We start from the raw sequence: 27,762 nt of genomic DNA, 5'->3' as shown, positions 1-27,762 counted from the left end.
AGACATATTTGGGCTGGCCAGTTTTAAGGTTTTCTGTTTGAATCTTATCCTAGGAGCTATTTCAATCAGCACTACCAGCTGGCCTGGTTCGGATAGGTCTGGGTTGGCCAGTTTGATATTCAAGGATGGTGGGTAGACATTATTTAATCCGTATTTGCTCTCTAAATTGTTGTGGGCTAAATGATAGGAGGAAGAGGGGTGTGCTTGCTAAACTGATTAGACACTGGGACATAGATGTATTATCTTTACAAGAGACACATGTCCCTTGGAAAAATCGTGCTTGGTTAAAGGAACTTGGGTTGGATCTGATTGCCTGTACACAGCAAACAACTACTACTAGGGGGTAGCTATAATGGCCAGGCGGGGAGTTAGCACTTTTAAGCAGGTAAAGGTAGACAACGTTGGCAGATGGGCTCTTGCTCATATAACTATCAGAGGATCTGCATATACCATCTGCTCACTGTGCGGTTTTAGCCTGGATGACCCCTCTGTTCTGCACTTCCTAAATATTGAATTCGCCTTATGGTCTTCCCCAAAAATCTTATCTGGAGATCTGAATATACATTTGGATTCAAATTTTGATTTAGATTGTAATATCATACTCTGGGAGGAAAGGTAAGACATTCAAGGGTGTGCAGGGGCTCTGCCGTGAACATGCTTTGGTTGACGTTTGGCAGAAGTTGTACTCTGCAGATCCCGGCTATACCTTTTATTCTGCCCCCACGGTAAACTGGTCCGTCTAGATTATTTCTTGCTTTCTGAAGGGGCCACTTGTGAGCTGTATCCCTGAGTCATCTCGGATCATAGTCCACTGATTTTACAACTTCCATAAAGGGACAAGGCCTCCTGAGTCAACTTGGTCCTTTGAGTGGAAATTGCTGCTTGACCAGGAGTACTGTAGCCATATGTCAGAGGGGATAAAATACATTTCCTGCGGAATAATGGCTCAGCCCCTGTGGCTGTAGTCTGGGATGCCTTTAAGGCAGCAGCGAGGGGTGAGACTCTAAGCTTTTCGCTGTATCGTCAAAAGGAAATTAAAGAAGGTTAAAGTATGGAATAATCAGCTACGAGAGGCAGAGAAATCACTAATTAGGGCTAGCTCCGATTTGGCAAAAAAAGAGGAATGCCTCAAACAAATAGCTATCTGTAGGAATAGTATTTATTACTATTTGCTGAAGAACTCGCGGCCAATTTTGTTCAATACAAAACAGAGATCTCTGAGTATGGTGAAAACACCGGGAGACTATTGGCCAAAAGGCTATAACACAAGGGGGTTTTGAATTGGATAAGTCGTATAAAAAACAGCTCAGGCTGGATACAAGATCAACCGGACAAGGTCCTTGAAGTGTTTCAGGAATATTACAAATTTCTTTATTCTTCTGAAGAGGATGATGAGGGGGACTCGGGGAGGAGTATTTGTATGATTATGCAACCTCGATGGTGACACCGGAACAGGCGCTGGATCTCTCCTCCCCGATTTCTAGGGAAGAGCTCAAATTAGCTTTAGTGTCACTGACAGCTGGTAAGGCAGCTGGCCCTAACCTGCTGCCCTTAGAATTCTTCCGCACATTTTGACAAATTCTATCCGGGGAGCTAGAATCTCCATTTGCATTGGCCCGGAAGGATCAGATTCCTGACTCCTGGCGCAAGACCACAATTGTAATTTTTAGAAAGAAGGACAAACCAGAGCTTAGTACTTTGTCCTACGGTCGATTTCGTTAATTTGTGCAGAAAGCAAAATTTATGCCAAGATCATTGCACTCAGATTTGGTAAGGTGATCACCTCCCTGGTCTCGAATCGCCAGCATGGCTTTATACCCGGAGGGACACTACAGATCACATCAGGCGGGCAATCGCTTTATTTGACCGGGCTCAGGTTTCCAAACAACCCTTGGCTATGATCCTGTTGGACGCCGAAAAGGAGTTCAACAGGGTCTCCTGGGCCTTTTTATGTCAATTATTCAAAACCAAGGGATTCCCCCAGGATTTCATCCGGTCCATACTAGCTCTATATACTTTTCCAGTAGCTTCAGTCTGTATTTCCGGTCAAGATTCATGTCTGCTATCCATCAGCAGAGGTACTCGCCAGGGGTGCCCCTGCTCTCCACTTTTATTCTCAATCTATATTACACTCCGCAAAGAATTTTCAGTTGGACACAGGGCAATTTAGTAACTGAGAAAACAAAATGTTCGAAATGTGATTTGACAGCAGCTGGAATCGAACATATGCTGTTTTCTTGCCCAAAACTACTTACATACTGGGAAGGTATAATCGATGTTTTTAAAAGTAAACAGATTAATACCCCGTTGCTTTCAGCACATTTGGTGCTTTTGGACATTCAAGACGTTAATTGCTTGTATAAAGATCTTATAACTATAATATTTGCGTGTGCTAGGTTAGTGATAGCAAGATCATGGATTTCTAAAGAACCGCCAAATATATCAGAATGGTATAGTCTGATAAACGAAATAAGAATAATGGAACTCACGTTAGCAAAACACAGAGGCCCAAAAGCGTGCAAAAAAAAGGTAAAGATTTGGAAACAGTTTTTTGAATTTTGAAAACTTAACTACGTAACTTTTATTTGAAAATGAGGCCAAACGTATTTGTGATTTTGTATTTCGTGTTAAAGACTCTATTTGTTTCGTTAAAATGTATTTGTTTCTCCTCTGATCTTTACATATGTTTTTTATTCTTTCATTTCTCTGGAATTAATTGAATGGTTTACTAAAGTATACTTTGATATTTTTCGTTATGTATATGCAACCTGCTCTTTCTTGCAATAAAAAAAAAATTAAAAAAAAAAAAAAAAGATCCTGTTGGACGCCGAAAAGGCGTTCAACAGGGTCTCCTGGGGCTTTTTATGCCAATTATTCAAAACCAAGGGATTCCCCCAGGATTTCATCCGGTCCATACTAGCTCTATATACTTTTCCAGTAGCTTCAGTCTATATTTCCGGTCAAGATTCATGTCTGCTATCCATCAGCAGAGGTACTCGCCAGGGGTGCCCCTGCTCTCCGCTTTTATTCTCAATCTATATTGATCCCTTTCTGAGCAAATTAGATAACACCTTAAGGATTAAGGCAGCCACAGTCAACGGTGTAGCTCATAAAACATTGGCATACGCCGATGATGTTGCTATCTTCACTTCAGAAGTATGCTTTGCTCTTCCGGCTGTTTATGATCTATCCAAGCGATTCGGTGTGGTTTCTGGTTATCAACTTAACGTCGATAAAACACAAATAATACATTTGATTTCTTAAAACCCGCAGGGATGCCAATAACACCGGTTGCTACTTATCTTGGAGTGAAGATCACGGCCAAGGTAGAGGAGATACCTGAATTCAATATGTCACCGATTGTCAAAGAGGTTAATCCATCACTGGAGAGACTGGACCACCTTCATCTCTCACTCCTTAGTCGTTCCAAAGTAATTAAAATGACAATATTTCCAAAAATGTTATACCAATTCTGCTCTATTCCCATCAAATTCCCCACACATTGTATCTCAAGCGCTGAAAGGGCGTGCTCAAGGTTCTTGTGGGGCTACCATAAAGCACGAAGGGCGCTGAAGTGGTTAATACTCCCTAGACTAAGGGGTGGATGGGGCATGCCCTCCCTGCTGCTGTATCATTGGGCCGCACTCCTACAGCATATGTTAAGTTAATATCTGGTGGGAAGACCAGTGCACCAGAATACTCAAGACCCTCAATCTTTGAATTACTTATTGGGGAGGCCGCTTGTAATCGCTTGGTTAGTAACATCGAACCAAGCTATTACAAGAAAATCAAATTCAAGGTCATATATTCGGCCTTTTCAGTCTGGAAAAAAATCTGCAGACTATTCGGTATCCCATATATCAATGCATACGCTCCTTTTACTTCAAGTGGCCTTTTCCCGATGATTTTTCAGGACTCAATTACTTTTGCTTGGGGAATTTCGGGGATTAAGGTTTAGGGGGATCTCTTTGTGGAGGGTCGGCTTGCTTCTTTCTCTGACCTACAAATCAAATATGGTCTTCCCACAAGTCTTTTTTTTTAAATTCTTGCAACTTAGGGGCTATTTGTTACAGCATGTGACAGCTAGAGCAGATATTTTTGAAAGTATCCCATTAGTGGGGCTCATTGAGAGGAGATCTAGGATCGGGGTTATGTATCAAACTCTCATCTCTGAGTCGCCTGATGATCTAACTGTTCAAAATGACAAATGGAACAGAAAATTCGATCAGGGAGGGACCAACCTGGGGGTTTCCTTGGAGTTGCCCGATCAGATGTTAATTACTGGCAGTCTGCGGTCACAATTTTACATGTCCGCTTTTAACCTGTATTATACACCATCCAAAGTTGTCAAATGGTCTAACCACTGAGGTAATTCTTGCAGCACATGTGGGACCTGGGCTGCGGACACTGTACATATGTTTTTATCTTGTCCTAAGCTAGCTAAGAATGTAGAAGATGTCGAGCGATTTCTTGTCCTGATCACTGGTAAAGCCCTAACACTGACACCAGCTTTAGTGATCTTAGGCTCTGATCAATCACAAAAAGTCCCTCCTCGTAGCAAACCTGAGCAAGGCTTTCTGTTTATTTCAATGTCTATTTTTAGGGCATGCATAACTTTACATTGGATTAGCCCGGACTCCCCCACCTTTTGTAACTGGAGGGCTCGGCTATTGGCAACGTATCACATGGAGTCTGCTGTGTATAGAGTTAAAGGTCGTAGAAGACAGGAACTGGGCCGCAGAATTTGGGCCCCTGTTACGGATTGGTTAAATTGAATCTACTGCCCCTTCTTTTTTGGGGGGTGTTTTTGTGTATGTTCTTTGTCCGCCTCTTTTTCGTTTTTCTCTGGTAGCTCCTTTTTGATTGTTATATCCTTGTATTTTTGTATTATCTTATGTTAACCATCCGTTCCACTTTCTGATTATGTATTGTCATAACTTTTATGGTTCAAAGACAAAATAAAGATAAAAAAAAGAAACACGCATTTGTAATGTGTCATCAACCGCTGCTGCCTTTGACTATGTTCATGTGCTTAGGCTTGTTGGGCATCCAGAAATGCTGATTACAAAGAGCAAGAGAGCCTCCCCTTCACTGACTGGCTGCAATTTGTAATAGTTTTCTGGGCACCTACTCTGCTGTACTAAAAGTAACAGAATAAATAGTAACATGTTTTCTTCTGCATTTTGCAGATACATCAGACACCTGGTCCCGACAACCCTATATTTTTACCTTCGGATGCAAAATATGATTGGCTCCTGGCAAAAATGTGGGTACGGTCCTCTGAATTCCACATCCACCAGAACGTCAGTCATCTTCTACGAGCCCATCTTCTGGTAGAAGTGTTTGCAGTTGCTGTGTACAGAAACTTACCCGCAGTTCACCCGCTCTATAAGGTTGGTTTCTACTTCAAAAAAAGAGGCTATTATATCATTCAAGATTCAAAAGTGATTGATGGACTGTACAGACAATTGACTTGTTGTATGGAACCTCCAAATGTTAGAAGTTCGCTTCACATTGATCAATGTGAAGTTATCGTATATGCATTGATGGAGTTCCTAAGTAAATCCTTCACTATGTGTCCCAGATTTTGTTGATGATGTTACCCCTGCTGTCCTTACATGCACCATTAAACAGGCACTACATATGACTGCTGTAGCAGCACATTGGCAATTCAGTTTAACAACCACTTCCTTATACAATGTTATTACTCTGAGTTCATTCGTCCTCATTTCAATCATTAGGTACGGAGTATGTCCACCACAAAAGACAGGCACTCTCGATAATTTTTAAGAAACTAATGAAAATCTAACAATATGCCCAGCTCAATGAAATGGGCCGCATATTAGGACCCCCACACATCCTCCATCTAATGTAGCTGAAAAAATATATCAGCTCATATCCTTTGGCCTGGCTGGCAACCAGCAAGGGAGGGTCATACATAATGATTCAAATGAGAAAGAATGCAGTCAGAATAAATGAATTATTCTAAGGTACCAAAGCATTACCTATTTGCCCACTTCCTCGATTCATCCCTTACATATAAAGTTGTACCCAGGTTAACAGAAGCTGATCAACCTTAAAGCAAGACTCAGAAAACTGGTATGCTTCACAAATGTAATAAAATACAAAAGAGGCTTTTGTTTATTACCTAATAGTACAAGGTACCGGGCTGGGAATTGAAAGCAGCCCTGGCACATTTTGCCAAACCAGCGCCCGTCCGGCGTGTAGCGAGCGCAGCAAGCGAGCCAGACAGCTACTAGGGAGGTTCTCCCCCCAAGAAAATTTTCGAAAAAGACAGACCAAAATGATGAAATTTACAGCACATTTTTCATTACATATTCAATTGTATCAACTTTCAACAACAGTAAATAGTAGATGATGACCTTAAAGAGCATCAGGTTACCCACCCAGTCATATGTACCCATAGACATTCTTTCAAAGAGCACCAAAAATAGACACAAGTAGTGAATCAGAGAGAACAAAGTAAAAGTGAGACCAGCCGCCACATGGTGTGTAGCGAGCAAGTGCAGTGAGCAACCACTACTAGGGGGTTTGGGGCAATGTTTGAGACAGAAAGGCCAAAACAAAGCATTTTTCAACACATTTTTCATTACTTATTAGATTGTATTAACTTTTAAAGCTTCTCTCCAGTGCAGTTTAAGAAATAGCATAGTCATGTTTCACGAATAGACTGCACAATGTTGAGTGATCATAACCCTTCAAGAGAGTGTTTGCCAGGACTGACTGAGAGAAACTCTATAGAAGTTAAAATCGCAACAGAAGGAGAAACTGCTTCATTGAAGCGAGTCAGACTGAGGCATGGTGTGAAACACACAACTGAAGAAGAGACCACTCCCTAGGACATGCTCAGAGATAGCACCGTACAGAGTGAAATGACCACCTACAGATTACTTCCTGGGTAGGTGTAAAAGGGTGAAATTGCATACATTGCTGCCCTCCGGGCCACTCTTGTCTTTTCAACAAAAAGTGCTATGCGTTTTAGCTTCTTATTTTTTAAGACTGTTTCAACGTCATAACTTTACAGCATAAATCTACATTCTGATATTCTTTTTTGTATTTTCAATATATTGCTACTCATGTTGTCACACATTAAGCACTGACATGTGGTGTCACACATGAGCACTCAGGCCACTGAGGCCAGAAACTGTGGAACTGTCACACATAAGCACCAAGACACCGACCCAGGCCTGGTCACACTAGGCCAGAAAGCACGCAACTGTCACACATAAGCACCCAGGCCAGTTATCATGGAAATGTCACACCTGAGCCTCCAGGTCACTGAGCCCAGAAACTATGGAAATAGCACATAAGCATGCAGGCCAGAAAGCATGGAAATATCACAAATAAGCACCCAGGCCAGAAAGCATGACAAATTCACACAAAGGCACCCAGGCCAGTGGCACTGGAACACTTTTCAGAGTGTGGGTGCTGCCATTAATGTTGCCTGTACATCTCTAAAGTCATGGGATTGTGAAAAATTCAAGAATCACACAAAGAACAAGGGTAGAAATTCAGTCTTGCCTATTCCGGGACATATAACACCTAAAAGTGTATGCTAAACCATTTAAATACACTGCACTCTGCTTACTGCATTTTTTTTTTTTTTTTTTTTTTTTTTTTAACATCATTTTTATTGCATCACCAGTATAAAAGTACAGACAATATATTCATCCACATCAGTATGAGCATGGACCAATTCAATTGAGGCATTAGTGTCTTCCTTCCGGAGGGCTCTCCCCGCTTGTGATGCGGGCATCTCCATCTTCTGTCTTGGTCCCGTACTTCTTACATTGTCTGACCGCTTCGTTGTGCATATGACCCTGGAATGCTTTTGCGGTTTACGCCCCTCCCCCTCCCCAAATTTTGGTGCCCCAACATCCCTCCAAATCAGCTTCCTACCCACCCTCCCCCGTGGTCGCGCTGCGCTTGAGTAACCATGTGTCAGTGCCTGGTGTGTTGCAGGAGGAGGCAAACAATCGCTAAGGTGTGTTCTCCTGTATAGTGTTGGGGTCTGCTCCTGCTAGGTCGCTCTCGCCTTCCTGCTCCTCATCGCCCACATCCCTGAGCGCCTGCACCATCATCTCCCATGCAGTCGCCCTTTCCAGTGCTTTCTCGTCATTCGACCTCCAGGCCATCTGGTAGCGCAGGGTGCTATCACACGCGGCCCATCTCAGACACTCCCCATACCATCTTTTATACGTGGGCCCCACTCTGGACTTCCAATTTCGTGTGATCTCCCGCTTGGCCAAGATAAGCCCTAAATCTATAAATTTACTTGACATCGCATTTCTAGGCGTATGTGGGAACCAGTGAAGGATGCCAACTGCCTTAGTATATTGAATATCCCTATCCGTCGCCTCGTTAAGGGCCCGCCCAACTTCCTGCCAATAGTCGCCCAGAGAGGGGCAATCCCACAGCATATGGCATAGATCCGCCCCCGCTGTACTACATCTGGGGCAAGCAGCGTCGGTCGCCCCAAAGTATTGTTGGATTTTCCCTGGTGTGAGGTATGCCCTGTGGACAACATAAAAGTGGATCAGTTGGAACCTGGCATTCCTCGAGCTCTTTCGCGCCCTCCTCAGCAGTTGGCCCCAGGTCGTGTCTGGTATCTCCACCTGGAGGTCCAACTCCCACTTGGCCTTCAGGGCTGCCAAAGGTTTCAAGGCCTCCCGCTGCATTCTCGAGTACAAGCACGTGACGGCCTTAAAGGTTCCCGCCGCCATCATGGCGTACTGGCATGCCATTGAGGTACCTGGTTCCTGCTGCCCTTCCTCCCAATGGGCTCGCATGGCGCCTGTGACTGCCGCGTGCAGCAGATAGTCACCCCTCGGTAGGGCAAATCTCTCTTGTAGGTCCCGAAACGGCAGCAACACCCCATCTTCGTAGAGGTCACCCAGCACGTGTACTCCCGCCTCCTCCCACCCGAGCAAGCGCGACCAGTCACCTCCATGTGGGAGGGCAGTGATCATTCCCAGCGGTATTTCGGGGGCGTACATAAGGCGGACACCCGCCCGCTTACGGGCCCGGTCCCAACACAGACGGAAAGTCTGCTCCTCGACCGTCAGGTCTCCCACTCGGAGTTTCTGGTGCAGCGTGATATACGCCAGAACGTGTCGCGGGGTGCCTTCGACTCTCGCGTCCTCGGGACCTCTATATACTCTCGCCACCTCCTGAGTAAAAGTCTGCAGTTGGGCAGCGAGGTAATATCCTTCGAAGTCCGGCACTGCCATGCCTCCCTCATCTTTGGGGCGTAACAGCGTGTCGAGCGCTATGCGTCTCCTGCCCGTGCCCCACAGGAACATTATGATCAGTGACCTCAGGCGTTTGAAAATCGAACTCGGGATCCATACCGGCAGTGTCTTAAAATAGTACAAAAGCCTGGGCAGGGCTATCATTTTCAGCAGGGAAATTCTACCAGCCAGAGAGAGCGGTAGAGTCGCCCAGAAGTCCATAGATCCACGCAGGGCGTTAATACAGCGAGTTACGTTGCCATCTAGCAGGTCGGATGGGGTGTGGTAGACATAAACCCCTAGATAATGTAGGCAGCGCGGCTCCCACCGGAGTTCCTGAGCAGTGAGTGGGCACGGCTCTCCCGGCCTCAGGGGGAACAGACAGGATTTGGGCCAGTTGACCCTCAGGCCCGATAACCTACCGAACTGCTCCAGTAGCCTCCGTGCCCCCTGGAGTTCAGCGCCGGCATCAGCCAAAAACATTAACAAGTAATCCGCATAAAGGGAGATGAGGTGTGGTCTCCCCCTAAATGGCAATCCTGCGTAGTGGTGGCCCAGTCTGGCTACCGCAGCGAAGGGTTCCATTGCTAACGCAAACAGTAGCGGGGATAGGGAACAACCCTGTCTAGTGCCACGCCTGATCGGGTATTGTCTCGAGATCAGCGCACCTACCCGGACTCTTGCTACCGCCTCAGTATAGAGGACCTTGGTCCACTGTATATATCCTTCTCCCAGTCCAAAGCGTCGCATCACCTCATACAGGTATCCCCATTCGAGGCTGTCAAACGCCTTTTCAATGTCGATGGACAGGACAAATGGGGAGATGGTGCCTGGCCAGTCCACACCCATCAGTCTCGTGAGTCTGCGGATGTTATGAGTGGTGTTGCGTGTCGGTATGAAACCGCACTGGTCACCATGAACCAGGCTCGTCATATGCACTAGCAATCTGTTGGCTAGAATTTTACTGAGGATTTTGTAATCCGTCGTCAACATAGACAACGGGCGGTACGAGGACAGCGCCGCACCCTCCCTGCCCGGCTTCAAGAGTGGGATCATAAGGGCCTCGCACATGGAGCCCGGGAGTCGGCCCTTCTCCTGCGCCTCATTGTATACCTCGCGCAGCCGTGGAGCAAGGTGCTCCAGGTATTTGCCATAAAATTCGATCGGTAGACCGTCAAGGCCCGGGGTCTTGTTTCTAGCCATCTGTTTTACTGCGCAACCTATTTCTCCGAGGGAGATGGGCCGCCCTAACTCCTCTGCCTCCGAGTCCTCCACTCGCGGCAACTCCAGCCCGTCCAAGAACTCCTCAAGCTCCTCCGTCCCTCCAGTATCACCACTCAGATAGAGCCCTTCATAATAGGCTCGGAACTTGTTCAGGATCCCGGGTTGGGAGTGGCAAGGCTCCTCCCCTGGCACCTGGATCCTCATGATCGGCCCTCCCCCCCGGATAGGGTTAGCAAGCCAAGCCAACATCGCCCCCGCCTTATCACCTTCCGCATGCGCCCTCGTCACGTACGCCTTGTGATCGAAACTACGCAGCCGCTCTAGCTCTACCGCCAGCCCCTCCCGCGCCCCGCTAAGCCCCTCCTGCAATTCAGGGTGATTCGGGCGCCTCTTTTCAAGATCCCTCAGCCGTGTCTCAGCCTTATCTAAGTCATCCAGCAAAGTCTTCCGTGCCCCTGCCGTGTGTCCAATACAGTGTCCCCGCACCACCACCTTGAAAGCATCCCATTCAACCGCCCTCGTGGAGGCCGAGCCACTGTTTTCCTCAAAATATCTCTCAATACGGTCACTCAGGGCCTCCCTGAACAACAAGTCGTCCAGGGTGTCCGGTTGCAGGCGCCATGTTGGCACGCTGTTAACAGTCACCATCCATTCCAGAGACATCAACAAGGGGTTGTGGTCCGATATCGTCCTTGCCAAGTATTCCGCCCCACCCACCGCAGGGAGCACACATTCCGAACAAAGAAACGCATCCAGCCTCACATGTAAATCATGCAGGTGCGAGTGAAAGGAGTAATCCCTAGTGGTGGGGTGCAACGCCCTCCATGCGTCCGTGAGGGCCCAGCTCTCCTGCCATTCTAATCTACGCTTGGCGATCCTATGTGCTGGGGATGCGTGAAGCGGGGGATGGGACCTATCTAGTAGTACATCCTCAACCGAGTTGAAGTCCCCCCCCAGGAGGACCGGCCCTGCCAAGTAACCCGCCAATTTGCCCGAAACGTTAGATAAGAAAGCGGGCAGGTCTACATTAGGAGCATACACATTGCATAACGATATCATCCTGCCCCTCAGCCTTCCTTCCACAGCCACATATCTGCCCTCTGGGTCTATCGATGACTTCGAGACTTGGAAGGGGACCCCCGCCCGTATCCAAATCAATGTCCCCCTCGCAAATGCTGAAAATGTCGTGTAGAATAACTGCCCCCTCCAGCGCCTTTGTAGAGCCGCCCCTTCCTGCTTATTTAGGTGCGTCTCCTGCAGGAACGCTATGTGTACCCCCCTACGCTTGAGGTATGCCTGAACCTTATGTCTGCGCGTCATGGACTGCATGCCCCGCACATTCCAGGTAACACATTTCAATGCTCCAGTACTAGCCATTCCCCCCTACACAACCGGACCATACAACAATGAACAGTGTTCGCCTAAGTCCCGCGACCACGGGCCCTCCCCCCCACCCTCTCCAAACAGGAAGCCAAACCCCTCCAACAACTACAACCCCTCGAGCAACCCCAACGGCCCGCAACTCCCACCCCCCCAGGACAGGCCCCCCCGCAACTGGAAGTACCCCCATCCAAACCAACACTCCCGACCACCCCTCAAGGAAAGGTGGTAATATTCGCAGTCCCCACTGCGATGACCTTAGGGGCCAGTAAGGCGCGGCTCAATGCTATAAGACCTCCAACAAATCAGCCCCGCGTGCTCCACCCCACAATCCCCACATTACAGTTCCCCAAAACCTCAATCAATGTCTTTCCACTGCTGTGGGTCCATCGCCCCGGTGTCCAACCAGCGAGTCCATTCCGCCAAACCAGTTCAGCACGCCTCCAGTATCTCTCCCGAGGTCTGCGGCGTCACAATAGGGCCCCGGGCTCCACCAAACTCCGATTGTCCTGTCTCTGAGCCCGTTCCCGGGGCCTCCGAATCCGTGCCCTTCCCAGATTGAGTCCTGGCGGCTCTAGATAAGTCCACCACCGCCTGTAGGGCCGCCTGCCTCTCCGCCTCCGTCTGTGACATCGAGGGTTTCCCGGTCCTCTTGCGATTCTTCCTGATCCGTTGGGACTGTCTGATCGGCCTATCCGCCTTGGCCTCTTCCTCCCTGACCTTGGCACCGTCCGTTCCTGCCTTATAAGTGTCCCACCAGTCCCATGCATCCGCGGAAGACGTGAAGAATAAAGACTTTTCGTCCACCACCACTCGTAGTTTGGCAGGAAACAACAGGGAGTACTTGATGCCTTCCTGGCGGAGCTCCCGCTTGAGGGACAAGAAGTTTGCCCGAAGTCGCTGAGTCTCAAACGTGTAGTCCGGGAACATGGTGACTCTGTTGTTTTCCACCTGAAAGGGCCCTGCCTCTCTCGCCCTTTGCAGAAGCCAGTCTCTATCCCGGTAATGGAGCAACTTGAACACCACCGGGCGAGGAGGAAGGCCCAAGGCTGGCGGACGCGCCGGGACTCTATGCGCCCGCTCCAGGGAGAAGAAGGGGGACAGACCTTCAGGTGCCACCTCCGTCCGTAGCCAGTTATCCAAGTAGCCCACCATGTCGTCGCCTTCAATTTTCTCCGGCAGGCCTACTAGGCGTACGTTGTTGCGCCTGTTCCTGTTTTCCGCATCCTCGGCCCTCCTTTCCAGTACCTTCAGACGGTCCATCACATCGGCCATCTGGGCCTTCACCGTTGCCTGGGCCGGGGCTAAATCCTTAACCGTGGTCTCCACGGATTTCACCCTGTCCTTCAGTTTGTCGTGGTCGGCCTTCAGGAGGCCCAAGCCCGTCGCCACCTGAGCTATATCTTGCTGCAGGGCATCCTTTGTGGTGGCGATGGCTTCCAGGATGCGATCCTGCATCCGTTGTAACGCCGCCTGGTCTCTCTCCGCTCCTTCCGCCGCCTCAGTGTCGGTCGCGCCATCTCCCTTCCCCTTCGGTTTCCCCATCTGGGCCGGGATGGGCGGCGGTCCTCAGAGTATGTTCCTGGCCGCCCTCCAAGCGACGCCGGGCACCTTCCTCCGGCCGGGTCCTCAGGTCCAGAAGTGTCACCAAGAGGCAAGAAGCACCGAGCGGTCGTGGCTCGGCCAGCGCCAGTTGCGTCCGAGATCCGGGGTTCTCGTCTCCGAGTCACTGTCGCTCTGTTGTCGCCCCAGTCAGGAGAAGGTCCTCAACCACCGCCCAAGGGCGCGCCCAAAGTTCTACCAGTGCCGGGGGAGGGGCGCGACGCGGCCGCCAGCACCTCTAGCGTGTCCGGGAGCGATCTTCAGTGGGTCTCCGGGCAGATGTCTCCGTCACCAGCGATCTCATGCCATCGCCGCCATTTTGGGGTCCGCGACTTCTCGGCCGAGTTCAGCTTTCGGAGTTACGATACTGCTGCGGGAATGCTCGGTGTCGTCTTCCGCGGGTCCCGGACCCTCCGCAGTACCGTCCAGTATCGGATTATGTCCTTTATCCTGGGGTTCGAATGGATTTTCAGGATATTTTCCGGGATCGGGCACGGAGCTCCGAGCTCACGCTGCCTACCTCCTCGGCATCCAAGCCACGCCCCCCTCTGCTTACTGCATCCTGCCTTATGGAAAGTGCTTGCACTAGTGGTGACATCCTGGTGACATATGAAGTGAAAGGGAATACTTTTAGGCCTGGCAAAAGATTTCTATTGCCAGGTCAAAATGGCAGTTTTACAACTGCACAGGCAGACTGCAATGACAGGCCCTGGCCGTGACACATGTGTAAATAGGCTACTTATGTGGGTGGCACAATAAGTGTTGCAGGCCCACTAGCAGCATTTAATTTACAGTCCCCGGTTACATGTAGAACCACATTTCTAGGGACTTACAAGTACATTTAATTTGTCAATTCGATGTAAGCCAATTTGACCATGTTTAAAGGAGGGATTAGCTTATGCAAATACGGGTTTTGGAGTCCGTGACAGAGTGCAGAGCAGCATCTAGAGACAGCATGGGCCTCACTGTCACCAACGAGGTGCGAGCCTCTGATGCTGTAAGAGCCACCAGGCATACTTCAAAATTATTTTAATAATGGTTGAAGGCGAGCCAGAGCATCGGGTATAAATACAGCACATAGATATGCCCCGCGGAAGGAGCTGAGAAATAGGTGAGCCCACTTTGGAATGAGAGGTGATTTGGGCAAGTTTACAAAGAATCCAAGATGACAGAGCACCTTGCATACCCGAGAAGTGACATTCTACATGACCCTTTATGAATCATCCAGTCTTTCAGGCATGAATGGACAGAGATCACCAGCTTGTGGAGAAGTCCCATGAATCAGATCGGAGACTTGGTGAAGACACAGTGCAGATTTAAGGCTGATGAATCTGACCCAAAATGAAAGTATAGCTCCACTGCACCTGCCGAAACACCTTAATCCAGTGTGTGCATTGTTTGTTTCCTCATTATATATACAGAAAGCACCACAAAATGTACAGGTAGTGTAAAACGAAATAAAGGAAGGACATTGTATTCAATTAGAAATCTCATTTACTCAATTGTTTGTGGTGATTATAGTTATTCTCCAACCGAGTTTCCTGGTTGTATGACCTACATTTTGAAGGCTCAACTCTTGCATTTATTCCAATTTTGTTAATGCCTTAAAGAGGTCCACAGATCACATCCGCGATTATGAAGAGAGTACCAGTGCATCCTACTCCAAATGCTTTGCATTACTTTGTAGAGCTTCTGTAGGGTTCCTGAACTGAATCAGCCTGACCTTCATGATAAGCTGTTCCGCAGCCTCCTACTCAGATCCCCGCTTAGCCCTCCGCATTGTGTCATGTGACTGGGGCAGCCCTCAGGCCTCTAAGGGTCTCGCAGAATGTGGTCAGAAGAGACAAAGCTATGGGCTTCATCTTGAAGACTATAGGGTACCCTGAATACCCTGTAACCCGAGGAAGAGCTCTCCGGGATGAGCCTGTGTGAATTATTTCACCCCTAAGAGATGGCTTTGCTGTCAGATGCCTGGAACTAGTCCTCTGTAACCAGAAAATCTCTCTCCTGGCTTAGAACTACATAATTCTGAGTCCCCTGAATATTCTCTAGGTGGACATAAATGAATTAAATAAATCATCAAACTATTTCTCTTTCTAATCTTGTGTGTGGGGTGACATTCTGGTTTGGCTTCTGTGTCTTTATCATTTTTATAGGTTCAAATAGCGGGGCCTCAAATTATATCTGTGGTCGAGGCCTAGCATTGTTTAACATGATCATGGCGACAGGTTTAATATGTTCTTCAGCAGGGTTTTAAGTGGGATGAAAAAACTGGGAGTGGGGGGTCTCTCAAAGGGGCGTGGCGATGTCATTGAGGCCGTGGTTTAAAACAGCTAAGCTAAAAGCCTGTGCTTAGCAGAGTGTGTCCGCCCAACTGGAATTTTGATGCTTCTGTCTGTCATTGCATCCAGATATATAATACAGCAAGTAACAAAATACCTACAACAAGCCAGCACTATTGGCTTTGTCAATGGATGTTAGTTGCATAAGATAAATAAGCGACAACTATGGCTTTGTAGTATATAATATTGAAAATGCTTCAGTTCTGAAATAATGAGACTGTGAAAGAACAATAATGAAGCTTTGAAGTTGCATCAAAGGCAGCAAAGGAAGGGTGACAGCTGCAGAGTTGAGATTTCAAATATGAGTTTGGGTGAGGGCAAATATGGAGAGCCCAATAGGGACCCTTCTCAGTGCATGCTTTTTAAAACTACACCGGCAGGACCTAGTCCACTAAAGCCCTGTTTCTCAGCAGAACGAGACTGAGTGTGAGAAAGCAAACACCTTCCATTGCCGCCCTTGTGCTACACCTTCCGTGTAGCGTTGATACTGACTATCATTGTCTGCTATCCAAAAGCCCAATCAATTGGCATTGGCTGTTCCTGTTTTTGAATGAGTTTGTTCCACAGCTCAGCGATACCTATTAGTCTGGTAAGGAAGTCTGTGAGATTCCCAGAGATGTTGGAACCTACCCGGGGGAAGGCAGTATTTATTGCACAACCAACGTGCTGCTATTTCACACTCATCTATTTGCAAAGAAGCTCATGAAGGTGGATGCCATTGCATCGCTGTTCATGTCTGCAGAAGACAGGTATACATCATTTACAAGTAGCGACTGAATACACAAAGTGCTTCCGGGTAATTTGGAGAAATAGAGAACAAACATTAAAAGAAGAGGATACACTGAGTGGGTATTCTGATTTATGTACTGATAGGTAATATTCTGAAGCATGCACGTCCTTTGCTTCATGGCTGATACTTACGGGGCTCCAGCCAGATTGAGCAAGAAGTGTCACCACCTGCTGAGCTATTCTCACTTCTATTTCGAGATAAGGAAATATACCTGCCTGAATGGGCAGTTTCTCTGCGCCCTGTGCTGGCATCACAGTAGCATGGGGGTGGGTGGTTCAAATCTCGAAAGTATGTCCATCAACTAATATGTTACACTTCAATGCTGAGACTGGTACAGCCGTAGCCAGAACCTGGTGCCTAGTGTAAGCGACTAGAACAGACTGCTCAGTAATGGATGGGGTGGTGAATTACGGTGGCCAGAGATAACATCTAATCAGATGTTCAAGGCAACATTAATCACGAGGCGGCTGCGCGGCATCTTCAGGTGTTGTGTGTCGATTTAGATACCGTATATAGGTTTCTCGATTTACACCCTTATATAGGCACAATTCACATTGCCCTTATTTAGGCATAGAAATCCAAGCCTTTTTTAGGCATTATCCATGCTAACCAAATACAGGCATGGCCACCTACATCCGCCCATCCACGTCACAACGAGTTCTTGGAAAACCAGACTCTTAGGCCTTTAGGACTTCCCCTTGCTTGGATTATTGATTTCTCCAAGAACTCATTTATTATGCGTGAACATCTATTTCTTAGGGGTTTATTCATGACATTCCTCTGCCCAACTGTTACGTCAATACTAGCATTATTAAAAACCTTCAAAGTATAAATATACCCTCACTTGCCATGGCAGGTCAAGGCTGCATACTTGCACGGCTCTCCATAGCAAGTTCGGAAGAAAGTTGAGTCCCTGCCTGACGCACTGACCAGACGCTGTCATCCTCCTCGCAGAGAATCCAGCTCCAGTGTTTCTGACTCCCCTTGCGGGGTGTTAGAGATCGAGACCCAGAAACTTTCCAACCTCTCTCATTCTGAGGTATGGAGCAGACTGGAACCTAGAGGGACTTTTGGCAAATCTTGGCAACACCAATCCAAACTATAGCTAAACTAGCCTATAGAAAAACAGCACCTACTTCTTACCTCGTACTACACTTAGGTTAGATACACTGGGGTAGAACTAGCTAGAAGCACCAGATGAGTATTCACATTTTAGCCTCTGTTATTTGTGTATGTATTTTTATGAAGATATGTCATAGCTACAAACCATGCTATTGCAGTATTATTTTATGTTACTGCAAATTCTGTACGTATTATACTTCGCATTCTGTCTTACGATTTTAGCAGTTCATATCTCTTGCACAAGAAATAAGACTGTTCAATAAACCCTTTTTATTGAAACGCCCGCCCGTCTACCTATTTCTAAGTTAACTCTGTAGAAACGAAGCATACACGATTGACTGAGTGAAACTGTTATCTATTGTTTCCATGATTCTGAGACTTTTCCGATTCTAAGGGAAACAAATTTGTCATGTTTATGCGGTTGTCAAAAACGAATCACTTCTTGTTTATACAAGAAGTTTCTCGTGACCTCTGAGTTAGCTGGCACACACAAGTATTTAGGTTTAATGTACTCAAAAGAGTCATACTGACCTCAGTCCTATGCCATAACTATAGTGTATATTATTCCAATGCGCAGATATAGGGATATAGGAACCACACTACAGAGGCATTTCAGGGTATTCCACGAACAATGCTGAGGCCCCAACATCCCGCCTAGCAGATCACAGACTCTATGATGGGAATGTGTGACTGCAGCTGCAAAAAAGTCCTCAGCTGAAGCTCTGTTTAAGTGTGTTGTGCACATTATATACACACAGCCTGTTACCACCCCGCTCCGCCTTAAGCCTGGTTAGGCCCTCGGGAGGCCTAACAATGGCTTTTGCTTTTTTTAATTGTGGCCCGGTCGTGAGACCTGCTACACCTCCAGAGCCTGGCCATGAATTCAATGCAAAGTTAAAGGACTGGTGGAGACTCACGCAGGGGATGGTCGGTCACTCACCTGCAGCTGCGGCCGCAGACACGGGGGCAGGCTTAAGAAATGAATTACACTATGGGGTGCCTCCCCTCCAGGCTCCGCTCCAGGCCAGCCTCTCTTTCAGCCGTCTCTGCCTCGCAGGGGACGCACACTTTTTATTGCGTCACCCCCAATGCCCTTGCGCTGACCCACTCCAGACCCCACCCTACGGGTGAATGACTGTACCATGGCACGCAGACTGAGAGTAGATGTCACTGTGCGTGGCGCATCACGGTGCAGCCACCCAGCCCAGGTCAGAGGTCACAGTGGATATTTAATAAATAAAATAAAATCGGGTGAAATCACGGACATTGTCCCGGATGGTGAGTGCAGCACCACCACCAGCAGCTGCATTTTATTCAGATTGTGCTTGTTGTTTGCTCGGTCACGGTCATGCCTCAGGGTCCAAATCGGCACCAGCAACATAACTGGCCCCCCTGTCACCAAGCCGGCCCCCACCTCGTCCAGCCTACAAGGGGATTGCCCGGTGCCCGGTATTGATGGTCAGGCCCTGCAAGGTACACCAGAACTTAGAATGTGACCTGATTTCGAGACATGTAGAAGACCATAAGCCTAATAAAGATAGAAGAAGCCAGAGTAATACCTCTGCAAATCTCTTGTAGATCTTTCCTGAACCCCTAAAGGACAAGGACTAATGGGAACCTGATGAGCAGCAACAACCAAAGATTTAACCCTTAGACTCAAAGTCTTAGTAGGCGGTTTGCATCTTTTTTTAGGTAGGACCAATGTTAACAAAAATAGAATCTGATTGATGAAAAGGGGCTGCCCTTTCTGAATAAACTACAAGATTTCTCGTGACATCCAAAATATGCATCGTAACGTAATAATCACTTCTTACTCCAAATGAAGAGAAGAAAAAACTATAGGGATCAAAGGGTGTCCTAATCTTAGGGCTTCTGCGCCAAGAAAGATCGTGAGTAAAGGAAGGATAGAAACTGGGAACCCAATTCACCTAATCTTCTGGCCAAAGTAATCACCACCAAAAAGGAACGTCTTAAGAATGAGGGCTCTCTGTAAACGTTTAAATGTAGAATGTATTCAAATTCGAAAACTAATCCCAGCAAGGAACTAAAGGCCTAAAAAAAGGATGAATCTGATCCTTCAATTCCCTGAAAATCTGAGCCTTGATTTTTTTTCTTCATGCACAGGTAAAGCCAAACTACAAGTCCTGTAAGACTACGGAACAAGGCCCTGTTGTTCATCCATTATGGTCACAAGTCAAATCGAGACCAAAAATACCTATTTGTATTTACACAGCGCTGATAACATTTCAACCCATTAGTTAGTTATGGTCATCATCAGGATGTTAGATTTGGAGCATAAGTAACAGAACTACATGGCTTCAATGTTTTGACACAGGTTTAATTAATAGATCAATTAATTTCAGCACAATTCTGATAATCACGTAGTGGACATCAATTCCATCCAAAATCAGGCTGGTTTCCTGTGTTTGAAACATGGCTTCTGGTATTGGCGAAGTTATACACTGTGAAGTTTCGCTAAAGATGGAATTGCATATTAAATTCTGGTGCCGCTTGTAGTCCGAACTTTAAGTAATCGTGTTGGGAGCTGATATCGCCTTACTGGATTCCTCCTACTGGATTGTACAGAGCGGGACAGGGGTTCTATCTGCCATACCTGCAGGACTGCTGTCGTCTCTCTAACTGCTGCTCGGGACTGCGGGACTGCGAGGACCACAGGTCAGTGCGCCTGAACACCACGCACACCTGCTGCCTCTTCCCGCAGCTCCTCCCTGCCCAGCCTGCTGCCTGATAAAGTGACTCGCGGCCCCCGCTCCGCGGGTGCCGCTTGTAGTCCGAACTTTAAGTAATCGTGTTGGGAGCTGATTTCGCCTTACTGGATTCCTCCTACTGGATTGTACAGAGCGGGACAGGGGTTCTATCTGCCATACCTGCGGGACTGCTGTCGTCTCTCTAACTGCTGCTCGGGACTGCGGGACTGCGAGGACCACAGGTCAGTGCGCCTGAACACCACGCACACCTGCTGCCTCTTCCCGCAGCTCCTCCCTGCCCAGCCTGCTGCCTGATAAAGTGACTCGCGGCCCCCGCTCCGCGGGTGCCGCTTGTAGTCCGAACTTTAAGTAATCGTGTTGGGAGCTGATATCGCCTTACTGGATTCCTCCTACTGGATTGTACAGAGCGGGACAGGGGTTCTATCTGCCATACCTGCGGGACTGCTGTCGTCTCTCTAACTGCTGCTCAGGACTGCGGGACTGCGAGGACCACAGGTCAGTGCGCCTGAACACCACGCACACCTGCTGCCTCTTCCCGCAGCTCCTCCCTGCCCAGCCTGCTGCCTGATAAAGTGACTCGCGGCCCCCGCTCCGCGGGTGCCGCTTGTAGTCCGAACTTTAAGTAATCGTGTTGGGAGCTGATATCGCCTTACTGGATTCCTCCTACTGGATTGTACAGAGCGGGACAGGGGTTCTATCTGCCATACCTGCGGGACTGCTGTCGTCTCTCTAACTGCTGCTCGGGACTGCGGGACTGCGAGAACCACAGGTCAGTGCGCCTGAACACCACGCACACCTGCTGCCTCTTCCCGCAGCTCCTCCCTGCCCAGCCTGCTGCCTGATAAAGTGACTCGCGGCCCCCGCTCCGCGGGAGCCGCTTGTAGTCCGAACTTTAAGTAATCGTGTTGGGAGCTGATATCGCCTTACTGGATTCCTCCTACTGGATTGTACAGAGCGGGACAGGGGTTCTATCTGCCATACCTGCGGGACTGCTGTCGTCTCTCTAACTGCTGCTCGGGACTGCGGGACTGCGAGGACCACAGGTCAGTGCGCCTGAACACCACGCACACCTGCTGCCTCTTCCCGCAACTCCTCCTCTAACCAATATTTAAGCCACACCCAGTACGCCACCGCGGGACGCCCGCGGGACGAAGCGCGGGGCGAAGCCCGGGACAAGGGCGGGACCGTCTGTGGCCGTCCGGGGCCGGAGGAGGCCGGGCTGGGCCCCATTATTAACATCTTCCTTCCTTTCTACGTTCCCTAAATTGTACCTTGGTTATAGTTTTACTGTTACAGTTTGTGTTCGCAGTGACGCTAAAGTTCCCTTATTTGGAAAGATTAACATTGTGTTCTGAGTGGCTTTGCTACTGAGTATTAAGGTTGGTAATATTCCTGTCTGTTGTACCTCTAAAAGAATAACAAAAATGACCCTAAGATCTGGCAAGGAGAGGCAGGTTCAGGTCTCCACCTCTAATGGTACCTTTACCGGTACAATTGATCAATTTTTTAAACGTTCAACTGCCATATTAGAGAAGGAGATCGCCCTAGTTGAAAAACGCCTTTCGCTTGATATTATTACTGGCAAGCGTTCTTCACTAGGTAAAATAAGCGAGGCTGTCTCCCCTGTCCCACTCTCCACGTTGAACTCGGATAGCAATGTAGATATAACGTTGGCACCTGTTTCTGAGATTCATACTGGGGAGATAATGGATTCTAACCAGGAAAATGCTTTTAATATTGCACACGACAACTTACCTAATAGTGGGATCATTTGTTTAGATCAGTCTGGGGATAATTCTGGTCTTTCAGACTCTCCAAAACTTAACATTAGTAATGATCTAATGGATTCTCCTTCCCTATTAGAACAGACACCGACTCAGAATCCTGGGAAACGCAAGAGGGTTGCCTCACCAGATCTGGAGGAACAAACTGAGGGGGTGGTAAATGCCCCAGTTTCGCCCCCACAGCCACCTAATATTAACGCTACTACCCAACAAGGGGGGGGTGAGACTATGACTATGATTAGCATTACAGAAGAGATATTTTTGGCAAAAATTGAGTTGCTATTTAAATCTCTTCTTTTACCTCTCTTTGAAAGGACAAGGTTGTTAAACACTAAAATGGACACCTTAGATTTGCTAGTGAAGGATAATGTAGCGACTTCTGACAGAATTCTCTCCAGTTTAGCAGGAGCTGGTCTGTCCCCTCCTGTCCCGTCTAATCTGAAGCCCATGATTGTGACAAATAATAAAGTGGGGGGTAATAATAACACACATGTAGGAGCTTCTAAACCTAAGGCCCCGCAAAAAACTGGACCCGCTCTTAAGAAAGTAGCCTCTACAGAGAACCCTGCAAGGCCTAAGCCCACAAAAAACCAGCAGGTTCAGAAAAATCCAACACCAGCCAGGGGCCAAAACACTACCCATCAGCCCAATGCCAAACCCATCCCAAAGAAACAGTGTGTGAACCTTCCTCCGGAGTCTGTGCCTTATACAATCGTTTTAACTGGCGTGGCTCCGCTTGTACATGGTAAGAGGGAAACACACAAGGATCTTTATAACAAGGTTACATTTTGGCTTAATAAAAACCGGCCACTCCCTCCTAACCTAAATCCCGAAATACTTAACGTAAGGAGGGTGGATTGGATAGGTTATGGTAAGAAAGATCTTGAGGGGGATTGTGTGGTGGTCAGCTTCAGAGAGCCCTGGGTTGCCGAATACATCGGCAGGGAACCAAGATTTGGTAGAGTTGGGGACGTACAAACCCTACTATTGCATTATTTTTATCCAACTTTACATGCTAATAGACCCCAAACTCCGTTTCAACACACGAGAAGGGACAGGTCCAGAGGGAGATTTCATTTCGACACCCCGCTCTACCCAATGTTCTATCCACACCTTGCGAACCGGTTTGCTCCCCTCTCCGGTCTAGAAGGCGTGGATTGACTTGATGTAGAACAATTGAACACTGGGAGTGCTAGCGCTGTAGTAACTAGCTCTCCAAAAAATGTGCGTGTTTCAGGGGTAGAGACTGTTTCCATACCTAGCGTAAAACCTATGAGGGTGGAAAAAAGGGAAACATTCTTGTCAGGTAAGCCCGGACAGATAATTACCAAGGCTATTGTTAACTCAACTGCCAATACGGCAGAGAAAACAATATACACCCTCGCAGTCTTGTCTTGGAATATAGCGGGATTAAAGGGGAAAATGTCAGAGGCCTCTTGGGGCTCTTTTGTGGACTTACATGATATAATTATCCTGCAGGAAAGTTGGTCAACAGAAGCTATCTATCGGGTTGGCTATCTTAATTACTACACACCAGCCAGCAAAGGACCGAAGGGCCGCCCCTCAGGAGGGTTAGTCATTTGGATCAGACAATCCTTAGCCATCACCATCACTGAACTCCCTACTCTGGGTAATGATATTCTAGCGCTGAAATTTACAAATAATAATAAACAAGACTTTTTTCTGTTTAATATATATGCTAGAGGGATACCAGGTGGGAAGCCTGCGGGAGTGGTAGCCGAACTTGACTCCCTATTGAATGACATTAGTAGTGATAGCTGTGTCATGGTGGCAGGTGATTTCAACTGTTGCTTCGAACCGTTTCCCAACCTTGATAGTGGGGGATATGGGGAAATTGATCAGCTTTGGAATATTCCCCCTTTGACTGTTCCCCCTATCAAAAAAGTCACGGAGGCAGTTATGCAATGGTTGGGTCTTTGTCTTGAATGGAACTTACGTGCAGTGAATGGTAGGACCAAATCAGACCCGATGGGAAAAGTTACATTTGATAACTCCATAAACTCAAGTCGTATTGATTATTTCCTGCTTAAGATAGAGTTTTGGAAAATGTTGGTGGACATGGAAGTAGTCAGTAGATCTGAGAGCGATCATAATCCTTTGGTGATATCACTATCAGTATGTGAGGGTCTCCGCATGAACCCTGCTACTAATATTGATACTGCAGATGCTGGCCTTACAAATGACTGCAGAAGGGTAAAATGGGCTGGGCTCCAAGACAACACTGCTACTATTAGCAGGATTGCCATGGAGGTCTTAGCGGCCACAAAACAGATGGCACCCATACTTGAGGCTGGTACCCCACTCGACCAAATTGGGACAATTCATGAGTCTCTTTTTAATAAAATTAAGTCTTTTTTTATCAAAACTGTTAAGGGAGGAAGTAATAAAGCCCAAGCACATCCTAGGCTGAAATGGTACGATAAGACCTGTAGCATTGCCCACAGCTCTCTGTTAAGTGCTATCAAATCCAAATCATGTGCGGATATAAGGATAGCTAGGGTGAATTATAAGAAAGCAATGAAAGAGGCAAAAATCAAATGGGATGACCAGCGTTGGTTAGACTTATACCAGGCAAGCACCTTATCTAACCAACAAAGATTTTGGGAGGTTGTGAAATGGGGAGAATCGGGGGAATTACATATTCCGGTAAACCACGTCCCTGCAGAGCAATGGGTCAAGCATTATGAGGCGCAGTTCAGCCATACGGAACGGATCTCCCTTACTACCATTAGGGAAGATGCCAGTGTGCAGCCTGAATTGTCCTCACTTGACCACGTTGTTTTTACCGAAACTGAAGCTATTTCTGCTCTTAAACAAGTGCAGAATGGCAAAGCCCCCGGCATGGATTGCATCCCTGCGGACCTCTTCAAATACGATCAAATACACTGGGTCCCGTATATATTAACCTTAGCAAACGCTATAGCCAGGGGCACAGGGATCCCAAACTCCTGGAAAGGAGCTGAGATATTGCCAGTGCATAAAAAGGGGGACAGATCTGATGCGGGAAACTACCGCCCCATCAGCCTCATTGATGCCCTTCAAAAAGTAATAGCCAGAATGTTATTGGGGAAAATTCATACGTGGATGTCAGAAGTAGATATCCTGTCTCCAATGCAGGCTGGTTTTAGGGCACATATTAGCACAGTTGATCAGATATTAAGATTTGTCATGATCTATTGGAAAACTGTGTTACTGAGAGACGGGAAGATCTTCGCTGCATTTGTGGACCTCAAATCAGCGTTTGATCTGGTCCCCAGAGGGAAGATGTGGGCTGCATTGAGAAGGATGGGGGTCCCTACCGCACTATTAGAACTTACCATTAGGATGCATGAGGGTAATTTTGCAAGAGTCAGATGGGGTCGTCAGGGCCAGGTTACCGAATCCTTCCCCGTGACCCGTGGTGTGAGGCAAGGTTGTGTCCTGGCCCCCACCCTATTTGTGCTCTTCATTAACCAGGTGGTTAAGTTCCTTTTAGACACCCCCACTGATGCTCCTTCACTGGGTGGGACAAAATTCCCTCTTTTAATCTTTGCAGATGATACTCTCATATTGGCCAAAACACAGAAGGGTCTACAGGTTGCAATAAACAAATTCATGGATTTTTGTAATATGAACGATCTTGAGATTAATATTAATAAAACCAAGTTCATGGTCCTGACCAAGAAAAAGCCATTGAGGGGCCATGTTTTAATGAATGGGTCCAGACTGGAACAGGTCGACGTAATGACTTATCTTGGTGTTACCCTGGATTATAGGTTAAAATGGAAAGATCAAGTAGCGGCACTTTGTTTGAAATTTGCCCGCTTGACTGGTTGCCTAGTAAAAGAGCAGCGGAGCTCCCTGACTAAAAGAGTACTGCCCGCACTCAAAATCTATAGTGCCAAAATCAGCTCAGCCATATTGTATGGGGCAGACATCTGGGGTTGTGTGGACCTGGCTGTCCTGGATAGGATACAGAATAAATTCCTTCGTAACTTAGTTAGTCTCCCTCCATCAACACCAGTCCTTCCACTCTTGTTGGACATGGGCATGCACACCATTAAACATCAGGCCCAGTATAGGATGGTGGCACTATGGAGACGCATATGGTCCACCCCGGAACTGGCCATGTTTGCCCGTGAGCTTCAGGATGTGAGACTGCAACTAGGGGCAGGTGACATACCGTGGTTAAAGCAAATTAAGAACACTCTTATTGAAATGGGCCTACCTTTGCTATGGTCAGAGCCGGGTTCCCAAACCTTTCCTACCAAGGATGAATTCAAACTTCTTTTCTGGTCCATGGTAAAAACGGAACACGTGGCACTTTCTACGAAAGTGAACCTGACAGGCCAGTTCTTGCTCCACAAAGCAGTTCCCAACCAAGAAGTTTACTGGGATGCTATCCTTAAAACATTAGACAGGAAACTATATCATCAGTTTCGTGTAGGCACGTTGCCCTTGAGGGCCTTTACTAGCGGCTGGCAGAGGCTGGAGTCAAGTCTCTGTCCCTGTTGTGCCGTCTGTGAAGAAACACTAGGCCATTTTTTATTTGTCTGTACTGCTTATTGCGAACCTCGTAATAAGTGGCTGAAACCTGTATGCACTAGACTAAACACCCGAGTGAGTAGTGAGGCACTGTATATCTTGAAAACGAATACATCTGAATGGCTAACTATAGGATTGGCGAAATTCCTCGGGTGGGCTTGGCTGATAAGGATTAAGTCAATCAGTTTATAAATCATGACCTAAATAACCTGTATACCATGTTATTCGACTGCTTTTTTGGTCTATGAATCTAATAGTATTGATGATCTGCTTTTTTATATACCCTCAAATGATTTTACTTTTCTCTTGACGTCTTTACACGTATGTTTAATTGAGATCTTAACTTCACTTGTCTTTTTTCATTGATTTTGTCTTGTTCTTCTTTTTTAATTTGGTTATTACATGTATTCAAATATTTATATCGTTATGACTTTGTTGCACTCACTGTAGACAATATAATTTCTGTGTATATATGTGTCTTTTATGATGAAAAATCGAAATAAAGACGTTAAAAACTGAAAAACTGAATTCTGGTGGCTGCTAATTGAAAAACAGTCTGTAGCAGCACGGTCTATGACATTTACGCAACTGCCAATCAATCTGAATCAGTACTACACTGACCGGGTCACATTTCCTTCAGGGATTAAAACTTGTGCCTATGCTTTCCGCATAATTTCGAAAATATGTAATTGTGAGTGAGAATATTTAAGAAGTCATTGCAAGAAATCAATTCTCGACAAGATAGAAATATTGAAAAGTGACACACAACGTATGCCAATTAAGAGTTGCTAGATGAGAAACCTGAGAAGAAAAATCTTAAGTGAAATTAAGATCTTTTGAGAAATACGATCTTGGTGAGAATTATGGTAGTTACCACTGCAGCAATGGTTTGCTATTCTGATTTCTGCACTTAGAAATTGGATTTAAAGTAAAACTACTACATGTTTTCCACGTAGAGTTGCGAAACACAACATTATGCTGTACTTCCCAAAG

At 47.0% G+C, this 27,762-nt stretch overlaps 1 protein-coding gene across 1 annotated transcript in view; it reads left to right on the top strand.

Moving 5' to 3' along the window:
- LOC147711652 (polyunsaturated fatty acid 5-lipoxygenase-like) overlaps positions 1-27,762 on the top strand; it is a 977,760-nt gene that overhangs the window by 461,562 nt on the left and 488,436 nt on the right. The window contains exon 8 of the mRNA XM_086922317.1: positions 5,190-5,393. Within this exon, the coding sequence (XP_086778443.1) occupies positions 5,190-5,393 (204 nt within the window). The remainder of the gene's footprint in view (positions 1-5,189; positions 5,394-27,762) is intronic.

Source organism: Lissotriton vulgaris, chromosome 5 (assembly GCF_964263255.1).
Source record: "Lissotriton vulgaris chromosome 5, aLisVul1.2, whole genome shotgun sequence".
NCBI lineage: Eukaryota > Metazoa > Chordata > Amphibia > Caudata > Salamandridae > Lissotriton > Lissotriton vulgaris.
Note: the sequence above shows the minus strand (reverse complement) of the source record. Positions and strands in the feature narration are given on the sequence as shown.